This window comes from Apiospora marii (genome assembly GCF_038362585.1).
Source record: "Apiospora marii strain CBS 49790 chromosome Unknown utg000013l_segment0_segment0, whole genome shotgun sequence".
Classification (NCBI taxonomy): Eukaryota; Fungi; Ascomycota; class Sordariomycetes; order Amphisphaeriales; family Apiosporaceae; genus Apiospora; species Apiospora marii.
In genome coordinates, this window is record NW_027117384.1 from 357,783 (window position 1) to 371,668 (window position 13,886).

A 13,886-nucleotide genomic window follows, 5' to 3' on the forward strand; every position below is an offset into this window, starting at 1 on the left:
GCTCCCCTGCAGGGCTACCCCTTGAAGGCATTCCTCAACCGCGACGCGACGCGACGCGACTTCATAGGACTTGGCATCCAATGGCCGCGTCCGAGAGAGGGGCCTGAGTGTTGAGAGAGCCTGCCTCGGGTGCGGAAATCTAACTCGACAACAAGGCTTCCGCCAAGGCCTAGGCAGCTTCTACTACCTCTTCGGTTGTTACCGTCACCTGGACAGCAGCGTTGATGTCATTCCACGAGACACGCTCCTTTACCCAACCGACATCAATTTGGCCACAGCAGACAACAAAGAGCTTGGGCTGGCCGTTGACGTCCACGACTTCCACGGCGGTGGGGGAGACGAGGTCGGTCAGGACAACGGTGGTTGTCGCCTCGGCGCTGACGGGGTCGACGTCCAATCTCCAGAGGAAGCCGTCCATGTAGTTGGCGAGATAAAAGGTGCCTTTGCCGTTGGTCATGGCCCAGCCATCGCAGTCGACCACGTCGTTGGCAGCGGTTTCCACGGGGCCCGTCGCGCGCAAGTGATCCGCTTCCAGGCCGAACGGGAACTTGCATATGGTACCGGCGCTGGTGTTTGTGAAAACGACGAAGCTATCGGCCACGCGCATGCGGTTCAGGCCAAAGAAGTCGCCGGCCGACTTGATCTTCATCGAGTCGTCCGAGATCAAGACGGAGCTCACGCCCGTCTCGATGTCGAGCTGCCAGATGCAATGCTTGGCGGAGTCGGCCAGGAGCACGATGCGCTCGGTGGCGGCAGTGAGGCTGAGGATGGAGCCGGCGTCGGGGATGGCGGCGATCTTGACGGGTTCCGGGGCGGGGCTGGAGCCGGAGCCGGAGCCGGACTGGAGGGCCATGCGCCAGACGACGAAGTTGGAGAACTGGGACTTGGCGAGGTTGATGGTGGCGGTCAGGACGGCGTACTCGTCGTGGCAGCCCTTCAGGGGGCAGATGTTCATGACGCCATTGGAGCCCGGAAAGGTGCAGAGCAGCTCGGGGGCGGCGTTGGAGTCTTCAGCCAGGAAGGAATAGACTTCGGGCTGGTCCAGGCGGGCAGTCAGCACGCGCCCGTTGGGGCGCACAGCAAGCCCTTCGATCCATGCGTCGGAGGGCATCTGCGTGACAAGCACGACCGGCAGCGAGCCGTTCTCGATGACCGTCATGTTATGTTCAGGGAGGGAGGGGATGGCGGCGTGCTTTAGCAAAGTACTTAATGTTTCCTTTGCCGCGGTCCAGGTTCAGCGGCAGGCAGCTTCTCTGTGCTCGATTTGAATTGTAAGGGAAAAGATTGGAGTGAGGGTTTTTGGAGGCAGCTGGACAAAGTATAAAAAGGCCCCAGGCGAGAGAGGCGTGGCCCATCCTACCCAAGCACTACCTCTACCCAGCTACCTACGACTTACGATTGACTGCCAGGCTAAGTAACAGGCTTACCAAGACGACTACTACTACTACTACTACTACTACTACTACCAGACCACTACTACCTAGGCAGCTAGGGAGGAGAAAGAGGAGGAGCTGGGAGCTGGGAGCTGGTGGTTCCCAAGCTTGCGGAAGCTAATCAAACTCTAATAGTAGCAGACGGGCTAGTGGCTGTGGGCAGGCTGGTCTGGTGATACCCAACAACCAATATGTACTTGAAATGTACTAATAGAATTCTACCAAACCAGTTAGACGTATCTACATACCTGAATGAGTAGTGCTCGGCGACAGCAATTGGTCAATCGATATACGACCAGACAATAATCCCCATCCGGGCACGGGCTCGAATCCATCCCGCTAGCAAGGCCCGACCAAGAAGTGAGGCGTCTGATTGCCCAAGTCCCGGTCCGAGGGCAGAATGGATTTAGCGAGCTCAGCTAGGAGGAGCCCCCCACTTTGCATCTTGCCAGGTCGGCTTGTGGATGGCTTCCGATACGCCCCCTCAACAGCGCTCGCTGCCCTTTCAGGCGTTACCCGGTACAGACTTTTCTCCCAGGGGGCCGGTGACTGGGTCACAATCGATTCGAATCAATCAATCATGGAATGTTGCCTGCAAACCTGTAAGCCTAGCCCCACCTCCACCTGAAGCGTGCGTGGCCATTGGCATGCGTAGTACTGTATCCGTACCTACGATGGAAGACGGCATTGACGAGACACTGACACTCCATCTCGCAACTCAGCGTCGATACAAGCATCCCCCAATGCGACCTGGTCTCTGGGGCCCTGTACTGCTGGGCCCTTTCGGCCGGCAAACCTCGCAACCTCGCAACCTCGCAACCTCGCAACCTCGCAACCTCGCAGCCTCGAGCTGAATTCCCGAGGCCAAAGCGGCCCCGATGTCACCTTTGCTGCAGCCGGCTAAATGCCAATCTCCAACTCCACAACATATGCATAATGTGGCTACCAGTATGTATGCATGCAGCACTGCCCTCCCTTTCGATACCTACACGCAGACTCACTGTCGCTCAACCTCGCTTGCTTGACGCCTTTACGCTGTGGACTGAACCGGACCGGACTGGACTGGACTGGGCTGGGCTGGGCTGTCCCGGTGTCTCTTTCTTTATGCATGACTGAGGTCGGTTGTGCCTGACAGCCCGCTAACACTTGCTCCGCGTACCTTTAAAGATATAAGTATGTATACTTAGAGTTTGGAGACAGAGTGGTTCCAGGCGACGTCGATCGTAGCCATCAGTAATACATTATCAATCCCGCTGGGCTGTACGCTAGCGACACCGTCTCGAGGTTGGCCGGCAGTTCGCATCTTAGTCCCCAGTCGTCTGACTAAGGTAGGCAGGCGACGGAGCAGTCAAGTTATATATATGTGGGTGTATATTACATGGACGACGTGAGCAATAGCCGCCCCTCAACACCACGCGACAAATTCGCAATAGGGGTAGACCGAAGACGGGCCAATCGAATCATTCCTCAATCATGCAATGCACATGTTGCCCAGCGCAACTGATTCGCGCCATGCCATTTCGCGGTTGACGGCCTGCACCCCTGCCCGCCATGATCGGAGGGCACTTGTCCATGAGGAAAGCGTGTTAAACTCCTACTTCGATACCTCTTCGCCCTGCTCCCCTGGCTACCGGCCTCGACGTAGCAGCCGGCCGCCGCATCGACTTCCCGTCCCCGCGCGGCCCCTTCGTAGCCTGGCCGTTCAAGCGCGTTTGCGATGAGCAAACGGCCGCCGCTGCCGCCGCCGCCGTCCCGGGCCTCGTCTTCCTCTGCGACAACAACTGGGGCGGGCCGGCAAACATCCGCAACTACATCTTGACGTGCATCCGCTACGCCATCGAGGCCGGCGCATCGGTCCCCGTCATGCCGCGCATCGCCATGCGCTCCCCCACGAACCTCGCTGGTTTGCGCTCCAGGTTCCAGCCCTTCGGCTACATGTTCGACGAGGCGCGCCGACGGGTCCGAGTTTGTCGCGACGTTCGGGGGGCTGCTGGGGACCCGCGAGGAAACCCTGACGCTGGGCGTGCGGGTCGTCGACGCGATCGGCCGCGAGGTAAAGGCCAAGGCTGCGGACAAGAAGAACCGGACGAGGTTCCTCGGCATCCACCTGCGGACCGAGAGCGACGCGCTGCAGAATTGGCCCTCCTACAACTTGCCGATCGGAGGCCGGGGGACGGCCTCAGCTGGCTGACCAGTAACTTCGAGAAGTATTAGGAAGATTGGCTCTTTATGTTCGATGGGATGTGGCCGTAGTAAACGGGAGGAAGCTGATCGCGCCTCACGCCTTGGACGATGAACAAGAGAAGGAAGCAAGTACGTGTGCACGCCCATGAAGTGTAGTCAAGTATAGTGGTCATTTATCAATTCATTCTTCGTGTGCATTCTAACAGTGAATGGTATCAATCTACCGCCCGCGACATGAGGATATCTTAAACAAAAAGAAAGAACAACATTAAACGTTGTCGCCGCCGTTGTCGCGCCAGACATGGGTATCTCCAAAGCTGAAGGAACTCGATCCGCTGTTGATCCCACCATTTCTTCCATTCGCCTCGCTATGTGGCGTCCTGGCCACGTCACCGTCCACCCCTTCTTCAACATCAATAAGATCGTCCGTGAAAGCAATGGCCGACTCGTTAGGCGATAACGGCGGCGGAGGGTCCTGATAAACCCATGGCTGCTCGAGCGGAGCATTCATGCTGGGGTTGATAAACTGCAAGCCCTTCTCCTTGTCCTCGTCGACTGTGCTCATCCGTCGGGCGAGCCTGGTAGGCATTCCAGGCTGAAGAGCATCGCGATCGGGGTTGCTCTGTATGCCTGGATCGGTATCGCGTTTCAGGCTACGCAAAGCTACAAATACGGTCAAAGGCTTGAACCGCCGGTTGAAGTACATGCTGTACCATATAGTGAGAACCAGTAAAGGGGCGACCAGTCCAGCCTGGATGAAGGCCTTCCGCAGTGACAAAGTACCCAGCATGACAACCTGGAAAAACATCAGGCCAATGATGATGCGCGACGAGATGATACGCCAAGCGCCTCCAGTGGCATGCTGGGGCTGATCCATAGCATACAGGAGCTGATACTTGTAGGCGTAATACCCTAGGGTGAAATAGCAGACACCCACGAGCAGGACGAGGTATGACCGCGGCATAATGCTGTACACCACACAGAGAATAAAGACCAATAGCGCCGTCGGGAGGTAGAAGCCATAGTTGAACAAGGTCGGCTGGACCAGTTCGGCAAAGTCTCGTGGGGTCTTGGCGCCCATCCTGTAGATGGGATAGAGTAAGACACTGCCGAACTGAAGAAGTCTGAAGGGCATCAGGCCGAGGCTCTGTAGCATGATGAAACTGATGTAGAAGTCAATGAGGCTGGCGATTGAGGTGGCCAAGTTTCTGGCAATGGTCCCGGCATCTTGGTTGACGGCATTTCGGAGAGAGGACCAGAAAGTAGAGGCCGATCCGGTAATGGTAAAGACCAGGAACACGTTGAAGAAGGTGAAGAAGAAGTTCTTGGAAACCACCGATAGCTCCACGTCGCCCTGCGAGATCATGCCCTGCATGTTGCTGAGATAGTCGTACAAGTACGGCACGGCTATGTTGAGCAACGATACCACGGTTACAGGCAGGGCAGTTCGGACAAGGGCCTTGATGAGCTCGTGGTTGTTGAGTACTTCGCCAAGCCGCGGGGCGACTTTCTCGATGGTGCAGATGCTGACAAGACTGGCCAGAAAGATGACTGGAAGCACCCAGATCAGGGTGAGCAGAGTAATAAAGATGGTGATGAGCCACGACTGGGTCCGCCGCTTCAAGCGTGACGCGTATGTGTTGCGCCAGACCACATCCGACGGGCTGGGAGCGGGCTTCGAAAGGAGCTCGCCCGGGCGTGGGTCGACCAACGCCTGTATAGCCATCTGGCTCGCAGCAATAGAATCCATCGTCACAAAGGCGGTGGCCTGAGGCTCGTACTCCTTCTTCCTGGCGGCTACGATTTTGGCATCTAGACGGCGAAGCTTTTCCTCAAAGTAGTCGATAGCATCTGTCTGGCGGCTTCGCATCTTAAAGAAGCCAAACCGAACCCGGGTGGTAGGCCGTGGTCTTTCGCTCATTAGATTACGAAGGCTCTCGTTGGCCAGCAGCCGACTTCCCTCCCGCACACTCTCCTGGTCCACATCAGCGTCGTCCACAGCAACTTCGCCGTCGGTAGTATCGCCATTGCCCTGCCCTGGCCTCCTGAGGCGAGGTTCGGCGGCTGTTGGCTTCTTGGACAGATATACCGACCAGGCCTCCTCTAGCTTGCGCAGGGCGGCTTTGCGATCGGCCATCAGACCGTCAATCTCGGCCCAGTTGCGACACAGGGTAACCGACTTGACATGACCGATCTCGAGGCCTTCGACAAAGTCTTTGATTTTCTCTTCCGTGCGAAGATCCTTGGGAATGCCGGTCAGGCGGAACGTACGGTCTGTTATGGTCCTCTGGGTGCCCAAGTATTCCTGCCTAACCTTGATGATTTTGAATGTCTCCGAGTTGAGGTAGTATATGACCAGAAAGGAGAAGAACCAGGTAAATGCTAGATATGCCCACAGGTAATTGGACTCGGTCTGCGACCCAAACCCATTGTTATCGCCATCGTCCATCACGGTGAAGGGATTGTAGCCGTAGTTTTTGTGGCCGTAAGAAAGCGAGGAGGTACCATTGGAACCGTCGTCGTCGCCGTCGCCGTCGCCGTCGCCGTCGCCGCCGCTGCCGGGGGCCGGAGAGATGGCACCGAAAGTGATATTAATAGGCCAGAGGACGACGGCGGCAAAGAAGAACATGACCGAGAACAGGCGCATCGACATCTTGAAGAAGGACAGAAAGACATAAGCATCAAGGCCAGCCGAGGCCAAGACCTGCTCGTCGGTCACTCGGTACAAAGCCGGGACCCATCCCAAGAAAGTGTCGGGAAGGGCGGGGAGAGCGATTTTGGGATCGGTGTGTCGCTTTCGGGCTGCGTATAGGGAAGGCCATCGCGGTCTGAAGAACTGTTGGTTGGTTGGATAGTGTTAGAGACTTGAGTATGCTTGTATAGCCTCGGGGCGTGACCTACACAGAAGGCGAGGAAAGCTGTGGTGCCCAGCAACAGGGAAATGACGAGCTGGACTTGAATGTCCTTGGAACCCGGAACTACCGCCTCATTGTCGTTGCATGTAGTCTTGTTCTTGCTGGACGCTGCCCAGGCATCCATGATCGGAGCAAATCAAGGAGCCGGTGTCCGATAGCGATTCGAAGCTCGAGCTGCAGGATATCGGGTGGTTTCTGGAGCTTCTTTCCCCTGTGATGCGATGCGAGGCCGAAGTTGGGAAGACGGGTTGATGGGGATTTGGAATGTTTTGGATGGATGGATGATGACTTGGCGTGTCGAGTGACGTAGCATTCGCCAAAAGCCGTTCTGCAGCGGCATGAACACTGCAAATCATGCAGCTACAGGCGTGCACCCACCACAGCAGTCCACTAACATTGAGACCTCCTGCGCTGATGGCGCTTCTTGGGCGCGGTGTGCATTAGGTACCTCCTAGGCTGCACCCAATACGCGCTTAGGAGCCTTGGAGATACAGGTACCTACTGTAGGTAGGGCCCCCCACCACCCAAGTCCCAGGGGTCAATCAATGCTGAACAGTAAGCTACCTAACCCAAGGTTAGCATACTATGTACCACGATATGCACGCACGTACCTAGATCTCCTGTCTCATCTGTATCCCCATTTTCTCCAGTAAGAAATGCAGTTGAGACCGCATTGGGGGTTCTCATGAACGACAGGCATAATAAGACTCAGATGTGACACACACGCGCACACGCACACACACACACACACACACACGGACAGGCATATAACATTGTATTGACAGCTGCTAGGAATCCACCACATTGCTAATGTTCATCATAGATGATGATGACGGAGTTTGCAGTCAGGGATCCCCGGTAGAAATATGTAGAGTGCTGGGGAGAAAAGCAAGTTGGCAATCGTCCCAAGTTCGTCCAGCACGGTCACCATAAGTCATCGATAATCTAAAATGGTGTTGTGGTGAGCGAATGAAACGGCCATGAACGCAAAACGATATGGGAAACGTAAAGATGAGCCCGCCTTTGCGCACGTCCAGTGGACTGGAGGGAGCCAGGTATCAATCGTTCACAGACTGGGCAGAGGGTCATGCATAATCGCTTCAAGGAGACCTACCTAGAGATACTAAGAGCAGTGCTCGACTAGACGGAGCGTCCGCCGCCAACACTGCCGGTGGGAAGGGGTCTAGCCTGGCTGAGCCCGGCTGTCCTGTGGCCGTACGTGTCTCTGATATTTGTGGCGGCGAAGGGGAATTCGACGAGACGGCCGTCGATGATCCACGAATGTCGAACGGAGTGGCCCTCTCCCTTGGAGATGTAAACACCCGGGCTGATGGTGCGCTGGGTACGGTGTGCCGTGATGGGGGACACAGATGGGGGCGACGGTGGTGAATAGGCCTCGCTGGCCGGGCTCATGGCGCATATACTGCGGGGGCACTTCCAGGAGCAGGAGGAGGAGGAAGAAGAAGAGGAAGAGGAGCTTGAACTGCTGTCCCTACGGGCGGAATGGTAGACCGGGCGGTCCTGATATGGTGGCAAGGGAGCGGCGGTGGTGAACTGGTCGTCGCCACGCCTGCCTGCGCTAGGAATGGTGGGAACAGAAGTTGAGAGCATGCAAATATCGGAGAGAGGCATTCTACAGCGGCAGTACGATACCGTCAATCGAGAGTTGAGAAGGCTAGAGACGTGCGCGATTGCCCCCTTATATATATGTACGGGTATGCACGACGAGAAGGAAACGAAGGAAGAAACAAGCTTCGAGGGCAAGTCAGCACCTGGCCGGGAACCTACGCTGGAGGCTATGGACGAAGAACCTTTGTGGGACGAGGGGGCGATTGGGCGTTGGGGGGGGGGGGGGCGCGCGCGATGGCACTTGGCCGAACTTGGCTGCTTGGCTGCTTGGCTGCTTGGCCCGAACTTTATGTTCCCGTCACTGGGCACCCGGATGTCACGTCTCTCGACAACTGGCTGCCATCCCAAGATCGGTGAGACGTTTTGGAAAGCATGCCAACACCTTAGGGACTGCTTAGAGACTGCGTAGATACAACCATCCGGCAAGGCCAAGATGGATCTTGGGGGTCAAGAGTCAAGGGTCAAGGGTCAAGGGTCAAGAGCACACGAGAGGCTAGGGCGTGCGAGATGGCGCGGTGAGCAATAGGCAAGACCAGGATACGGATACAGGTCCAGATGCAGACACAGCATGCAAACACCATCCACGGGAGACGGCGTCCTTGTGCGCGAGGTTGCTGTAACATGCATGAACTGAGCGGCCATGAGAATAAATCCCGCAAACACGGACGCCAGATTGCAGTTGCGAAATCACCGCCACGAGGTTCGACCACGGCGACAGTGTAGGTATTTCGATGGTGTTATGTTAAGTAAATATGTCGGTATGTCGGTATGTAGTGAGCGGTATGCCATGGGGCGGCCTCAGCCTACTAGTAACTGGATTGCGAAGATGATCGGCGCGGGGGAGGTTGCAGGGCGGCAATCGTCTCCGTTGACAGGAAACATTATTTGACAGTGCGGAGGAGCTGCACGCCAAGCAGCCAACATACCTGCTTCGAAGCAGAACAGGCAGAACAGGCAGGGGTTTGCCCGTTCAGGAAAGCCGCGCCTCTCTCATTGGCACTCCCTGCTCGGGCTGTCGATTTCAGACACGAAACTTCTCTTGAATTTCCTTCTACAAGCCGCCCGAGAAGATACGGTTGGACGCCGCAAAACTGGTTAAAATAGCACAAAGCACCGACGCCGAGACGGGCCCCTTCTTCTGTTATGAGCCATTTTTCCTTCGTCCGCCAGCTAGCTCCCCGCGCTGATGCCATCACCAGCCAGTCATCATCCTTTGGAATGAACTACACCAGACATCAAGCATACTTGGCTACATGGCCATTCTTTCTATGAGGCATTTTCCATTGATGCGCCTTGAACTCTTGGCTTAGATTCTCCGTAGCCCGTAGCGGAGGCATGGCCCTGACCTAAGATGCCGAGTGCAGGGGACGACAACAAAGGAGGGCACCGATGACAAAACCACCTTATCATATCGTACGGGTGATTCGAAACTTGAGCATGTCCTCCAGCTGCTGTCACGTTCAGTCCATCTTGCTTGACGTGCGTGTTAGATAGTGTTGCCACTCCAGACCACCCACGCGTTGCGATTTGTTGGCTACAGTCTGTCTACCAGGTTGCTTCGCTTTGACGAGCAAGGGGAGGCGCAGGATGGATCAAAATCCAGGCTCGACAAACGGGCTTGGGCGACCATCCCACCTTTCCAACGACTCCACGAGGCTTCCAAGACTCCCCGGACAGGCTCAGGTGAGAGGCTTTGCCCCGAGAGTCGCATTCACGCTTGTGCAACCCCCCTTGGGCCATTCACTCCAGGCGCGCAGGAGGAAAAGGGGGGGTAGGGAATCATACGTGACCATCGCCGTATGAGCTTCCGGCAGACCTGATGAGCTGTCTGGTCTGCATATACCATATTGGCGTACGCTTGGTACTATGTCAGATGATTCGGATGCATCCACTCGCCATGCGAGTCAGCGTCCAACGACTCATGCCTACTTCACTCAAAAGTGGCCTATAGTCACGCCTCAACATCTCTTACCACTGGCTTAAACTCATACACAAACAGTATCGGTGCAGCTGAAGATGGCAGGCAGGCAGGCCGATGAGAGAAAATCCCCAGACCGCAAACATATCGCGATATACGGCCCGGTGCAATGGAGTATGTTGCCCCGGGATAGCACGCCGCGTGGCATTGTTCTGTTCTTTCGATACAAAGTCTTGATAGCCCATTCTATGTGTTACATTCTCATTCATTGCTTGACCGTATACCGGGGGGTACGCATCCCCGACCCTTGTCGCCATGTTAGACTATTGGATTCCGAAAAAAATACGGGTATGTAAGACACGGCCTCTGTGCGAGCTCAGTCCGAGAACTTGAGACCAAGACCCTTGACGTGTACGACCGATTGTTAGACTTGGCGGCACGCTGCTCGTGTCAGGGAATATCACGGGACACTCTCCATTGTACATTGGGTATACCAACGTATGTCGCCGTCGTCTATCCAGCTATCCCTTTGGTCGTGCTTAAATAGACCTAGTTTCAGCTGCTGAAAAGCAACGACCTAGATTCGGAGTTCTTTGGTAAAGTCAATGGGCTACTGACACAACTCAAGAGCCAATGGGAATGATCTGAGCATGTCCATCCAGTTACACTATGAAGCCACTGTGACATGCAAAACGCCATCGATCTTGTTTTTCTTCTCGACACTGCTACCCATTACGTTATCTACCTACCATTGGGAAATTCGAAACCGAAAACCATCTGATGGAAATTATGTGCACATATTGCAGTAAATTCGTGTTTTTCGGGGGGGGGGAGTCAGTAGACCACTCTGCGAGGTTCGTCCACCTTGGGGCACCAGGATATGCATTGTAGACGTCAAAAAGTAGAACTCATACAGCGCATATGCAAGACCCGATTGCCATGTACCAACCGAATCACGATAGACTGCATCTAACTATTCTTTTCACGATACCCCGTGCAAGATTTGCCTTCGATTCCATTTTTCCCCCCGGCAGATCTTCAACGCGCCGACCATGGTGGCCAGACGCAACAAAAAGGGATTGCTCAGCGCACCCGGCGCTTCCGCCTATCTATCGAACGCCAGGCTCACTCTAGGCCATACTGAATGATCGAAAGCTGATAGTTTGTCGAATGCGGCAGGTGACATCGAGCAATAAATTGATGGGTGGATGAGGAGGAGAGACCATGCAAGCGCTCCCGGTGCGGAAAATGGCAACAAGCCATGGGGACCAGTAGGAAGTCAGTATCGATTCGAACCTCAATATGTGGCTCCAATAGTCATACTCGTAACCTATGGTGATGTCCGACATAATTCTAATGTATCGATCTCCTATGACGAACACCCGTGGGAACCGATGTGAACCAGGAGGCGACGTGTGTAAAGCCTATGAAGGGGTTGTTCATATGACAGGTTGAGCTGTTCACCATTTTTCCCACGCAAAGAAGCGAGACATTCTTTCGCCGGAATTACTAGTATAAATGATCATAGCCCCTTTGGCTCAGAACCACTGAATGTCTCCAGATAACTTCATAAACAGATTCGCCGCCAGCCAACTTTGCAGACAAACAAACAGCCCATCATATCCAGTAGCTTGCCGGCTTATACCTTCGACTCTCCACCCCACAGCACTCTTTTCGATTCCTTGCCGGAGGATATAAAAAGGGGACAAGATGATGTTGACTCAACTCATCGTCATGTGCTTCTGGCCACTCTTCGTTCTCGCCCAGGTGCCTCTCCTAGGCCACGACGTCAAAGACGCCCTCGAGAACAACTGGATCGTGGTCCTGAAACAGGACCTCACGCCACCCGCAGCCAACGCCTACTACGACTCGTTGCGCAAGCTGTCCAGGGCGCTTCTCGGCCCCTTTCGTGGTCTGCGGAAGACTTTTGACAGCGTTAACGGGCTGCACGCTTTCCACATCGAGTGCGACAGGGTTTTGCTAGAGATAATTAGGAGGCACCCCGAAGTGAGTACCCATCTACGGTTACTGTATACATGTCTTTCCTCTGGGGAAGAATTGCTTGATCGGGGCTAACCGGGTCTCCCCCCTTTTCTTTTCCTCTATAGGTTGCCTACGTAGCTCAAGATGGGAAGGTCACTGTGCAAGCGGCCACCAAGAACCCCAGACCCCGGGACGACGGCGTATCCTCTCAGCCGTGGGGGCTCGCCCGGATCTCCCACCGCCTGCCTGGGATGATCGGATACCTCAAGACGACGGCACCGAAGACCCGGCTGTACGTCCTCGACAGCGGTATTCAACTTAAACACCAGGAGTTTGGTGGCCGAGCCGTCTGGGGCAAGAACTTCATTGACGGAGCTCCGGTAAGCTTATTGACCAGTACTTCACCCGAGTACAGGAGGTGGGCAAGGCAGGCTGACATAACACAGGATGATGACGATAACGGCCATGGAACCCACACGGCGGCTACAGCGGCCGGCAACTCTGTGGGAGTCGATAATACGACCATTCCCGTGGCGGTAAAGTGCCTCGACAAGAACTCGGCAGGGTCTTGGTCTGGCGTCATGGCAGCCGTAGATTGGGGTACGAAACCCTCCCAACCTCCCCTTCCCCCTCCTCCCCCTTTTGGAAACTTTAGATTGGGTTGGGAGACTAAGGAGATATATCAGCCTGTGGCAACGCCACGGCCCTGGGCATGATCAAGCGCTCCGTGATTAACATGTCGATCGGGGGCTCAACGTATCAGCCGCTCGACGACATGGTGCAGCGTGCCCACGCGCAGGGCATGACGGTGGTGGTCGCCGCGAGCAACTTCGGCGCCGACGCGTGCGGATTCTCGCCCGCGCGGGGGCCCAACGCGACCGCCGTCGCAGCCATCGACAAGTCCGACACGCGGCCCAGCTGGAGCAACTACGGAGCCTGCGTCGACATGTTCGCACCGGGCGTCGACATCACGAGCGCGTGGCCCAGCGCCGACGGTCGCGCGTACACTACGCTGAGCGGGACTAGCATGGGTGAGTCTCCGCGAGCCTCATTGCATATAACCGGCTTTTCTTTCCACCTCTCCTGCTCCCCTCCTCATCTCCTTCTGCCGGTGTCGTACTATATGGGGTGGCCACGCTGACAAAGGTTTATTGGGTGTTGCTAGCTTCTCCACATGTAGCCGGCCTGGCAACGTACCTGATGTCGCGCGAGAACCTGCTTGGCTCGGATGTGGTCCGTCGTCGACTGATCGAGCTCGCCACACCAGACATGGTACGCGATCCTAAGGGAAGCCCGAACAAGATCGCATTTAACGGTGCTGGCGTTACCACACCATGACATGGGCTTTCTGCACCTCGCTGGACTTGAGGGAGATGGTACGATGGTAGGATTGTAGGGTGTAATTGTATTGTGCGGACAGGGGTTGGAAAACGTCAACCCTGATCATCGGCGGAACATTCGGGTATTGCGTGGTGGGGTGTTGTTTTTTTTCCTTTTGAGTTGCCAACATATGCTTTCTGTCATGAGCTTCACGGCATTGAGAAGTGTAACACTATATGATGCATGCGTTCACATATGACTACACACAATCTTCCGTGTACCCTAGAGCGTCACTTGTGGAAATAATGACTGGAATTGTCACCGATACAGTGGTGTAAGTAATAAGTCCTTCCAGTGAAACGACATATGTACATTAGCGCTAGGCCAAGGATGAACGAGAATATATAGACGAAGAACAGCCTCCAAGATGCCAGACAGTTGTTTACATGCCTAGCGAGAACCGAGAGAGAAGCTGGATGAGCAAACACCGGCTTTAGACTGGTG

The 13,886-nt window shown here is 55.3% G+C and overlaps 5 protein-coding genes across 5 annotated transcripts; 2 read left to right on the forward strand and 3 right to left on the reverse strand.

Annotated features, from left to right (window-relative positions):
• Window positions 1-169: 169 nt before the first annotated feature.
• PG985_015271 (uncharacterized protein) lies at window positions 170-1,159 on the reverse strand (the record flags this gene model as incomplete). The annotated part of the gene is made up of 1 exon (XM_066835037.1): window positions 170-1,159. One exon carries the CDS (start codon window positions 1,157-1,159, stop codon window positions 170-172), a length of 990 nt encoding a protein of 329 aa, XP_066676240.1.
• Window positions 1,160-2,984: 1,825 nt separating this feature from the next.
• On the forward strand, window positions 2,985-3,647 carry PG985_015272 (uncharacterized protein; the record flags this gene model as incomplete). The annotated part of the gene is made up of 2 exons (XM_066835038.1): window positions 2,985-3,018; window positions 3,082-3,647. The coding sequence occupies 2 exons, from the start codon at window positions 2,985-2,987 to the stop codon at window positions 3,645-3,647; spliced, it is 600 nt and encodes a 199-aa protein (XP_066676241.1).
• Window positions 3,648-3,885: 238 nt separating this feature from the next.
• On the reverse strand, window positions 3,886-6,656 carry PG985_015273 (uncharacterized protein; the record flags this gene model as incomplete). The annotated part of the gene is made up of 2 exons (XM_066835039.1): window positions 3,886-6,453; window positions 6,519-6,656. 2 exons carry the CDS (start codon window positions 6,654-6,656, stop codon window positions 3,886-3,888), a joined length of 2,706 nt encoding a protein of 901 aa, XP_066676242.1.
• Window positions 6,657-7,672: 1,016 nt separating this feature from the next.
• PG985_015274 (uncharacterized protein) lies at window positions 7,673-8,143 on the reverse strand (the record flags this gene model as incomplete). The annotated part of the gene is made up of 1 exon (XM_066835040.1): window positions 7,673-8,143. One exon carries the CDS (start codon window positions 8,141-8,143, stop codon window positions 7,673-7,675), a length of 471 nt encoding a protein of 156 aa, XP_066676243.1.
• Window positions 8,144-11,789: 3,646 nt separating this feature from the next.
• Window positions 11,790-13,400, forward strand: PG985_015275 (uncharacterized protein; the record flags this gene model as incomplete). The annotated part of the gene is made up of 5 exons (XM_066835041.1): window positions 11,790-12,086; window positions 12,188-12,442; window positions 12,509-12,662; window positions 12,749-13,093; window positions 13,243-13,400. 5 exons carry the CDS (start codon window positions 11,790-11,792, stop codon window positions 13,398-13,400), a joined length of 1,209 nt encoding a protein of 402 aa, XP_066676244.1.
• Window positions 13,401-13,886: the final 486 nt, after the last annotated feature.